This window comes from Theropithecus gelada, chromosome 6, assembly GCF_003255815.1.
Source record: "Theropithecus gelada isolate Dixy chromosome 6, Tgel_1.0, whole genome shotgun sequence".
Taxonomy (NCBI): domain Eukaryota; kingdom Metazoa; phylum Chordata; class Mammalia; order Primates; family Cercopithecidae; genus Theropithecus; species Theropithecus gelada.
The window spans coordinates 129,018,803-129,029,792 of NC_037673.1; the positions used below are offsets into that span (position 1 = coordinate 129,018,803).

General features: G+C 38.9%; 1 protein-coding gene across 2 annotated transcripts in view; it reads left to right on the top strand.

Moving 5' to 3' along the window:
• Nucleotides 1-10,990, top strand: part of RAD50 (RAD50 double strand break repair protein) — an 87,652-nt gene that overhangs the window by 71,240 nt on the left and 5,422 nt on the right. For both annotated transcript variants that reach the window (XM_025387171.1, XM_025387172.1), the window contains exon 22: nt 10,787-10,872. In XM_025387171.1, the coding sequence (XP_025242956.1) occupies nt 10,787-10,872 (86 nt within the window). The remainder of the gene's footprint in view (nt 1-10,786; nt 10,873-10,990) is intronic.

The window sequence follows — 10,990 nt, forward strand, 5'->3', positions numbered from 1 at the left end:
CCTCAGCCTCTGAGTAGCTGGAATTACAGGTTCCTGCCACCACATCTGGATAATTTTTGTATTTTTAGTAGAAACAGGGTTTTGCCATGTTAATCTTGAACTCCTGACCTCAAATGATCCACCCGCCTCAGCCTCCCAAAGTGCTGGGATTAGACATGAGCTACCGTACCTGGCAAGAACCACATTTTCTTTATCCATTTATCTGTTGATGGACACTCAGGTTGCTTCCAAATCTTGGGTATTATGAATAGTGCTGTAATAAATATAGGAGTGCAGATATCTCTTCAACCTAATGATTTCATTTCCTTTGTGTAAATATCCAGTAAGTGGGATTGCAGATCCCTCATATGGTAGTTCTGTCTTTAGTTTTTTTAGGAACCTCCATGCTATTCTCCGTAGTGATGATTTTGAGTCCTGACTGAAGATATTTAGCAAATTCTTTAGACACTCTGAGTTTCCGTTTCCTCATCTATAAAATAGAATTTTTAAAAATCTATACTATTATTCAGTATAGAGTCAGAAAAGCTCAGAGGCGATTTAGTCCAGCTTTCTTTGTCATGTTCCATTCTTTAATGTAAGTTCTTAAATTCTCTATTCTTAAATAGCACTAAAGAACTAAATTCATTAAGAAAATGTAGGTTTCTCTTCCTATTTCAACATTCTTTGAGGTTGAGGGCTATGCATAGAAAACACTAATAGCAATTGAATACTACATGATAGCCATAATCAATTTAATTATTGTATCTAACTCTGTATTAAAGAGCAAGTATTTATCAGAGAGATTAAGCAGCCTACCCAAGATTACCCAGGTAAATGGTAGAGATAAAATTAAATCTCAGAACCCCTGTGACATGCTGCTACCATAGTGGCCCCCCTGCTTTTTTTTTTTTTTTTTTTTTGGAGACAGAGTCTCACTGGTTCTCTCAGCTCTCTCAGGCTGGAGTGCAGTGGTGTGATCTCTGCTCACTGTAACCTCTGCCTTCTGGGTTCAAGCAGTTCTCGTGCCTCAGTCTTCTAAGCATCTGGGATTACAGGCATGTGCTACCACCCCAGGCCAATTTTTTGTATTTTTAGTAGAGAAGAGGTTTCGTCATGATGACCAGGCTGGTTTTGAACTCCTGGCCTCAAGTGATCCACCCTCCTCAGCCTCCCAAACTGCTGGAATTATGGACATGACCTTTTTTTGTAACCGTTAAAAAAGCTAGTATTTATATAAAAACATTTTAACTGTTACTTATACTTCCTGGTTTAGAACCATAACTTATTTCTATATTGTAACTCTTCAGTGAGATGCGTGTATACATAATATATAGTTGTATATTAGGATTTTGTTCAATAAAAATGTGAGTACATATATGCTTGATACTGTTCTAGATACTAAGTATATAAGGATGAAGAAACAAAATTAAGAAATAAATTCATAACAAAATGGCTAGTAATGGTAGGTTATTACAGTGAAAAATGAACAATGTGAACGTAACTGATGGGCCCTTAAGCTGGGACCTGATTGAGGAGAAGGGAGCAAGATATGCAAAAAACTGGGGCGCAGGCATTCCAGGTAGAGAGAATAGTTAATGCAGCAGCCAAGATCAGGATGAACAGAAAGTATTTTCTAAGGACCAGGAAGAAGGCAAGCATGGCTGGAATATAGTCAGAGATAGGCCATTCCCAGAGTATGTCATGCCTTGTAGCTGTGGTAAACAGTTTTATTTCATTCTAACTGCACTGGGCAGTCACTGGAGGGTTTAAAGGAAGGAAATAATATAATCTGATTTCTAGTTGGAAGAAATTGCACTGACTGCTGTGCGTGGAGAATGGATTGTAAAGGGCAAGAGTAAAAGCAGAGACCAATGAGGAGACTTGTAGTAACCAAGAGATGGTGGTGGGCTAGATCAGGTGATAGCAGTGAAAATAGAGGGAAGTGATAGAAGATAGACTTGGAATTTGTTCTGGAGAGAGAGTTGACAGGCCTTGCTTCTGAATTGAGTGTAAGGGAGGGAAAGTAAAATAACCAAAGGTTGCTCCTACATATTTTTACTTGAACAATAGGATATTGGGGGAACAGGTTGCCATTCCTTAAAATGGGCAGGACTGGGGAGAGAAAATCAGTAGTTCCATTTTGTACAGTTTTAAGTTTGAAGTGCTTGTAGACATCTAAGCAGAGATGTGAAGCAGGCAGTTGGATATATAACCTCGAGCCTAGAGTTCAAGGGAAAGGTGTACATTGGGGAGTCATCAGCATATCCATGGCATTTAATTCATGAGATGAGATCACATGTGGAATGAGCATAGAGAGAGAAGGGAAAGGTCCCACCACTAGTTATGTTTGCAAATCCAGTAAATAAGCAGCTGGTGAGGTGGGAAAAAATTTTAAAAGATGTGGTATCTTGAAAACTAAGGGAAGAAAATATATCAAGAATCTAATGCTATTTGGGGTCAAATAAGGACTAAGAAGTGACCCTTAAATTTGACAAAATGGAAGTTGTTAATGACTGAGGAGCAGTCAGTGGCACAGTTGGAACTGAAGCCTGGTCGAGTTGGGTGGGGAGAGAATGGGTAGTAAGAAATGGAGACAGCAGCCAGGCATGGTAGCTCACACCTGTAATCCCAGCACTTTGGGAGGCCAGGGCAGGATCACCTGAGGTCAGGAGTTCAAGACCAGCCTGACCAACATGGTGAAACCCCCTCTCTACTAAAAATGCAAAGATTAGCTGGGCGTGGTGGGGCATACCTGTAATCCCAGCTACTCGGGAGGCTGAGGCAGGAGAATTGCCTGAACCTGGGAGGTGGAGGTTGCAGTGAGCCAAGATCGTGTCATTGTACTCCAGCCTGGGCAATGAGAGCAAAACTCTGTCTTGGAAAAGAAAAAAGAAAATGGAGACAACGAATATAGATAATTCTTATAACAACTTCTCCTGTGACGGGGAGCAAGAAAAATGGAGCAACGGTTAGAGTGGACCAGGGACCAAGTTAAATAGGCAGGTTGGTTTTGTTTTCAAGTTTACTTGTAAGTATTTTGCTACAAAGTCAGCTCTTCTCTTACTTACAGCCCATTGACCTGCAGACCTGGGGTTTCATATGTATTCACTGAATAGAAAACCATACATAGGAGCCCTCCAGCTATCCCTGCATACCCTGGGAATCAGTGACAGCAGGAATAAGAATTCCCTTCACTTCCAAGATTAGGCTATAGGAGAAAAACTAAAAAAAAATTCAACAACCCTGCTCTGCCACTTTGTCAGGCTCTGGGAAAACAGGAATATCATACCCTGTCCCTCCTCCAAACTGCTGACAGTCTTTCTGATGGAGACCTTGGTAGGTGCTCCGTAGTCTGTTTTTGACCTGGGCCTGGGATAAGGAGGAACAGCTTTTCAGCAGAGAAAAGTGCCTCAGTCACAGAGGCATCATGCTGAGGAGAGTGAGGACCTATGAGGGAGCTTAGTGGAGCCAGGCAGGGGTGGAGAGGTACAGGAGTGCTTTCCAGCAATTTAGGCTTGCTTAAGGAACAAAACCAGGCTGTTTACTGAGTTCTGTTACATGGTACTCAGATGGATTCTTCTAAATAAAAAGAAAAGAAATGATACAAATTTCCCCAAAATTGAGTCTTTGTGGGCTTATGCTTGCAAACAGTGGCCTTCTCAAGGTTTATACAGTGAGCCCTAAATTTGCCTTCTAACCTCTAATGAGGTACAAAATTTCCCTCATTCTTTCACGTCTTAGAATGAAGCATGCAGTCAGTGTAATTGTTGCGTTCAGCTGTCTATTTAAGGTAACACAGGAAATCAGCAGTGCATTTTCAAGAAAAGCTGATTACCATCTGTTATTAGTAATCATCTAAAAACATCAGTAAGTATAAGCATTGGCAATGGTCAGAGAGACACATAGATGAAAAGGGGGAAATTATCCATCATTTGGAATGTATTACCCCATACTAATACAATATACCAATTTAAATAATTTTAGAATATATCACTCAAGATATGGTGTTCTACCCTATGCCCAAAATGTTCTACTCTCATTTTTCCCCAGATGTGGAAGGTTGCATATTAGGTCATACTTCTTTTAAGACTTGTTGTAAACACGTAACCTTTACCATTTTGCATCCAAGGTGGCCAGCTTTCTGTGAGGCTCTTCAGAGCCTGGGTCCCTGCATTCAAGGGGAGCTTCAGATGAGGGCTTTATTCAGGGCTAACCTTATAGTCACCATCTCCATCATGACCATGGATGCAGTAAGGTTTCACAGTAGCTCGTGCAACCTCAAGAGGGTAGATTACAAAACCCATAGATAGCCACTGGTTTTTCACACCTAAACAAATGTTTATCTTGCCATAGTGGTTGAACCATAGGCTGAATTGTAAAAGCTGATGTTTGGGAGTCTAGCTAAAGAAAATTAAGTTAATGAGTTTAAAGAAGCAAGAACTGGAAGGGTACCCTCCCGGAAGGTGAGATATTGGTCTATGGGGTGTCCAAGGGAGAAAATCCCGTCATGGGTTCTTAGCTTCTGTTTCTGGTTGGGCCAGTAAAGCCTCTTCCTCATCCCTCTTTTCTGCTTATCACTAGAGACAAAACTAAAAACCATGGCTTCAGTCTGCTAAAAGCCTAGAACAAAACAGAACAACAACAAAATAAGGCAGGCTGGGCAAGCTTGTTAAGACTTTCATGGATTACCAGAAATACCAATGCCATTAAAGCCATCATTTTTCCTCATAAAATGCAATCGATTATTACTGAAATTTTTAATGAAATCTTTCAGACTCTTAACGAGTATTTAATTATCAGACTAAAGTAATTTATAAATCATTATTTTCTGAGATCTTAGAGCTTCTCTTTTTTTTTTTTTTTTTCTTGAGACAGTCTCGCTCTGTCACCCAGGCTGGAGTGCAGTCATGCAATCTTGGCTCACTGTAACCTCCACCTCCCAAGTTCAAGCAATCCTCCTGCCTCAGCCTCCCAAATAGCTGGGATTACAGGTGCCCACCACCACACCTGGCTAATTTTTGTATTTTTAGTAGAGATGGAGTTTTACTATGTTGGCCAGGGTGGTCTCTAACTTCTGACCTCAAGTGATTTACCCACCCTGGCCTCCCAAAGTGCTGGGATTACAGGTGTGAGCCACCTCACCTGGCCTCTCACTTTCTTTTGAGAACCAGTTTTCACAAGGAAATCATACTACTTCGCATGAGTTAGTATATACATTTAACTGAGAGATGTGCATACTCCAGGCAGGTGGTGGAGCTGATACACTAGCCAGATGACTACTTGACCATAACAGTTTGCAGCCCATGAAATTCAAATCTTTGCCTCAGCACACGGTCATGGACTTTCAAGGTCATTCTGAAAGTTATTTGATGTTAAATGCCTGTAAAGTCCAAGTGACAAAAGTGTGTTAAGTTAATTGGGCCACTATATGTCACTCAATAGCTCCTAGAGGATTCTTGTACAGGATCTCACTCTGTCACCCAGGCTGGAGTGCAGTGCTGTGATCACAGCTCACTGCAGCCTCGACTTCCTGGGCTCAAGCAGTCCTCCCACCTTAGCCTTCCAAACGCTGGGATTGCAGGTGTGAGCAATCCAGCCCTGAGCTGCTTTCTTTCCACGGCTTCAGCCTAAGTAACTCGCACCTATTACCGTGGTAGCTTTCCCACCTCTTATCTCTTACCATCCTTCCCACCCCCATCTCCACCCATTATACTTCTGTCAGCTTAATTTTCCTAAAGCTAGTGGTCCCTATTCCCTTCTAATTTTAGCAAAGACTTCCATACCTGGGCTTTCCCATTTCAATTCTTACTACCAAGTGTGTTCTAACCAAACAATTTTGTTCCCTTAATATGTCCCATATTTTCCTGTGCTATTTCCCATCCTTGGAATGTTACATTGATGAAGTCCTTCCCAAATATATGTGATTTTTTTCCTATCTTTGTACTTCATAATATTTTGTACCACTTATGCAACTAAAGCCATTCAGCCTTGTATTACAGATATTTGGGCTTCCCCATACTCCATAACTGCAAACCACAGAACACACTTCAAGGTAGACTTAGGTTCATTTCCATGACAATGTCTAACTTTGATTCAGCCCTTAAGAATTATTACGTTGGTGACATATTTTCATTTCCCTCACAATGGCTTTGCACGTAGTATACCCAAATAAATATTTTCTGTTCTTTGTGAGCATTATCACAAGGTAGGTATTTTTCTGAGTTTTTTTTTTTTTTTTTCCATTTAACATAGCGGTAATCTTTTACACATATATTCAAGTACTTTGTATTTTTAATGACTGCATATTCTGTAAAATGCATGATATCTACTTTATTTAACCATTATTGAACATATTAGAAAGCTTTTGAATATGTGCTACTACAGATAATGCTGCAGAGTGCGTCTTTGCACACTAGAGCAGATATATCAAAAAGACAGCTTCCTAGAAATGGAGTTACTGGCCTGGAGGTTATGCATATTTTTTAATTAGTGCCAAATTGCCTTCTAAAAACACTTATAAAATTTCCACCGGTAATATATGAAAGTACCCGTTTCCATGTCTGGATTTTGTTACTGACATTTTACTGGCTGCACAAAAGAATGCTTGCACTTTAATTTACATTTCCCTCTTTTTACTAGTGAAGTTAAATGTCCTTTCATATGTTGTCTATTTGTATTTCTTTTCCAGAAATTACCTATTCATATCTCTTTGCCCGTTTTTCTACTAGGTTGTCTTTTTCTTGATTTGTCACATTTTAATAGATTCTAGATGTTAATTATTTTCACATACATTGCAGGTGCCTATTCCCAGTTTATCATTTGTCCATCAACTTTTTTTTTTTTTTTTTTTGTGAGATGGAGTCTAGCTCTGTCACCCAGGCTGGAGTGCAGTGGCACAATCTCAGCTTACTTCAACCTCCGTCTCCTGCCTCGGCCTCCATCTCCTGCCTCGGCCTCGCAAGTACCTCGGCCTCTGTCAACTGCCTCGGGACTACAGGCATGCACCACCACACCTGGCTAATTTTTGTATTTTTAGTAGAGACAGGGTTTCACCATGTTGGTCAGGCTGGTCTCAAACTCCTGACCTCAAGTGATCTGCCTGCCTCGGCCTCCTGAAGTGTTGGGATTACAGGCATGAGCCACTGTGCCCAACTACCTCAGCTTTCTTTATGGTATCTTTTGTAACTTTTCATTTTTAGGTAGTCAGATCTTTAGTCTTTTGATTTATGTTGTTCCTTGTTTAGAAAGGCTTCCCAATCCTAAAATTATCAAAATGTTTTCTTCTGATGGTTTTATTTTACCTTAGCTTTTGTTTTGTTTTTTTCAGACAGGGTCTTACTCTGTCACCGAAGCTGGAGTGCAGTGGCATGATCACAGCTTACTATAGCTTCAACTTCCCAGGCTCAGGTGATCCTCTCACCTCAGCCTCCCAAGTAGCTGGGACTACAGGCACTCACCACCACACCCAGCTAATTTTTAAATTTTTTTGTAGAGATGGGGTCTCACTATGTTGCCTAGGCTCAAACTCCAGGCTCAAGCGATCCTCCCACCTCAGCTGCCCAAATACTTTAGCTTTTAATCCTTTCATTCATTTGGATTTTATTTTGAGGTTAGATAACAGGTAATTTTTTTTTTTATCCTTTGTAACACTATTGAAACCTTTCCAGTTGATTTGAACTGTTGCAGTTATAAACTAACGTTCTATATGCATTTGGGTTTGTTTCTGGATTTTCCTTTGTACACCAACTTTTAAAATTTATTTTTTTTCTTTTGTATTATCTCTTCTATGTGAACTTTAGAGTCAGCTTATGGATTCTATTAAGCATTTTTTAATCATATTGGGATTTCTGTTTGGATTGTATTTAATTTATGGATTATTTGAGGAGAACGGACATCTTTGTAATATCAAATCTACCATTCTGGACTCCTTAGTATGCATCTCCTACTCAATCATGTTCTTTTCTCCTATGGTAAAGTTTTACAGCTTTTTCCTCCAGCTCCTATACCCTTTTGTTAGACTTATTCCTAGGCATTTTATGGTTTTTATCACCACTGTGAATAGGATCCTTTTTTTTCTATTGCCTTTCCTGTTGGTGTTTGCTCTAGATAATAAAACTTCATTTTTATATATTTATCTCTGGCTACCTCATTAGTCTGAATAAGTTTTCAGTTGATTTTCTTGGATTTTCTAAGCATACAGTTCTGTCACCTGCAAAAGCAATAACAGGCTTTTCTCTCTTTTTTTCATTTTTCATTTCTTTTTAGTTAGGAATTTGAATTGTGAAATCCTTAAGTTGTTAGGGATTTCCAGGACATTATTTTAGAGCAGCCATAATAGGAGGCATCTTTCTCTTCTTCTTAGTTTTAGGAGGAACACTTCTATATATTTTAAATTAAATTTGATGCTTTCTGTGGATATCTGAGGGAGTCATTTTGTCCAGTTAAGAAACGTTCTTCGATTTTTCACTTAGGATATTTTATCAAAATTCAGTGTTATAGTGTATCAAATGTTATTTTTGACATCTGTTACTACAATAATTGAATTATTTTCCCCAGTTTTACTGTTTCTTGTTGTAAACACTACTTGGTCATGATGTATTCTTTTTACTACCCTTACTACTAAATTTGGTTTTATTTAGAATGTTTATATTCATAAGCAAAATAGCCTTGTACTTTTTTCCCCTTATGTTTCTCCTTGCTGTGTCACACTTTATATACTTGGGAACTAGGTGTATCTTGAAGATTTGATAACATTTCCTCATAAAACTGAGTCTGGTGGCTTTAAAAGATGGAATTTTGACTGCCTTTTCAATTTTAACTATCATATTAAAGGGCTATTAATATCCTAGCCACTTTTCTCTGATCTTGAACAAGTTACTGATTTCATTGAATCTTAGTTTTGTTAACAGTAAATGGAGATAACAGTATCTAATTCCCAGTATTGTAAGGATTAAATGACATTGATTATTTAGCATAGTTTTGTCTCGCATATAGTAAATGGTCATCAATAATAATCATTATTATCATTGTTATTCCCTTATGTAGCAACCTTCATCATCCACATCTCTTACACAGTACAGCTGTAAATTCCACAGTAGACAGGATATGAAGATGAATTAATGGTCCATCCCACAGTGGTAGTCATCAGCTCCATCCGACACACTCTTTGGTGGGTTGAGACCTCTCCCTGAACTAGAGCTTTTTCCCACAGTGCTGTGTCTCAGCAGACCTGACCATGGGACAGGATGCACCACCTGTGTTGTATAAGGGAGCCAAGGCAGACTGCATGTGTGCGCCTTGGCCACCCCTGCCCTGTCTGGAGTTTGTTCTCCACATTAGAATGCTTATGTTAGTTTTTGAAGATTTTTAACTTGAATGGAAAGATAACTTTTTTTAATGTCATTTGAAAAATCAGGATCATAATATATAAGCTATGGAAAGGCAGTCTTTACATGATTGGTCTAACATTCCATCAGTTTTGTTTTGTTTTTAGGAAATACTTAGATGTTTTGTCTCCTTTTGAAAGGAGCATAAAACGTTAGGCTGGGATAAATGTATAAGGTAGAAAATGGAGACTTGTTGCATTCTCATCAACAAGCAGAATATGGTTTTTTCCAGTCTTCTACTACTTCACAGTCCTTCATCTGATATTTAAAATGTATTTATGTTGAGTCATTTCTTTCTCTCTTGCTGGTGAACCAGAAGATCATGAAATGATTCTACAGAGGCAGTAGCATTATGTTCAGTTTCTTTTTTTGTATGCATCAGATAAGAGGCCTGCAAATGGAAGTAAGTCGCCTCACATCCTTTGTATGGTGATCGCAGTAATGTTTGCCTTTTTACCACTGGTGCAACATTTATTAGTTCATAAACCCGCTTCCAGAGAACTTAAGGGCTTTTTGATGAAAGGTGACTGTGGTGGGAACAATGTTAGGTTTTGACAGGCTACTTTTGTTTTTACAAATATTTCTGTTCTTTCTTTTTAGTGTTTAGAAACTACTACCTTAAAAGAGAGTTGGGGACAGGGACATGTCTGGACCAAGTGGAAGTTAGTGCTTAGAGTTAGGATTTGGAATATAAAGATGGAAGTTAATATTTAGAATTAGGATTTCTGAATCTATGAATAGGAAGGTAAAATAAAATTTTGATATCAGTTCAGCTTAAGCTTGTAAATCATTCTCGCTGAACCAGAGCTTCCCATTGGTAAAAATGTAAGATCTGAGGAATAAAAGCAGCGTAAGAAGCTGACTTTTGGTAAGCCCTAACAGTGATAGAAGAGGGACAAGGCGGCAGTTCCAGCGATTCTCATATTTTCCCCATAGACTGTTCTCATATTTTCCCCATAGACTGCCGGCTGCTTGGCCAGCCATAAACCTCCTCCCCTTTAACTCCCTCTCGTTCATTCAGCAGGCCTTCCTGTGACCCGTGAGTATCAGTGGAAGCAGTGCCTCCAATAAGTTACCACGGCCTAAGAAAAAAGTCTACAAAATTATGTTTCCTGAAGTTTTCACAGTATTTAAGTATTTACTTAAAGGAGTATTTGTTGTATCCTATAGAGTGAATATGGAGAAGGGTAACCCTGGAGCACTAGAAATAAGCCTACCAATTTTCAGTATTAGCCAAGCAGCAAAGTTTTGCTGCTGTTTATTTTTTCTAGCTCTTACTATATTCCACTTTTACCATTGAAAATATTGAGGAAGTTATTTATATTTTATATACATTATATATTTTATGTATTTTAGTATTACTATTACACATAATTATATATCTTTTATATATATAAAGTACCAATGGCTTCTTTTTCCAGAGCAATAATGAAATTTCACAGTATGAAAATGGAAGAAATCAATAAAATTATTCGTGACCTGTGGCGAAGTACCTATCGTGGACAAGGTGAGTACCATGGTGTATCACAAATGCTCTTTCCAAAGCCCTCTCCACAGCTCTTCCCCTTATGACCTCTCATCATGCCAGCATTACCTCCCTGGACCCCTTTCTAAGCATGTCTTTG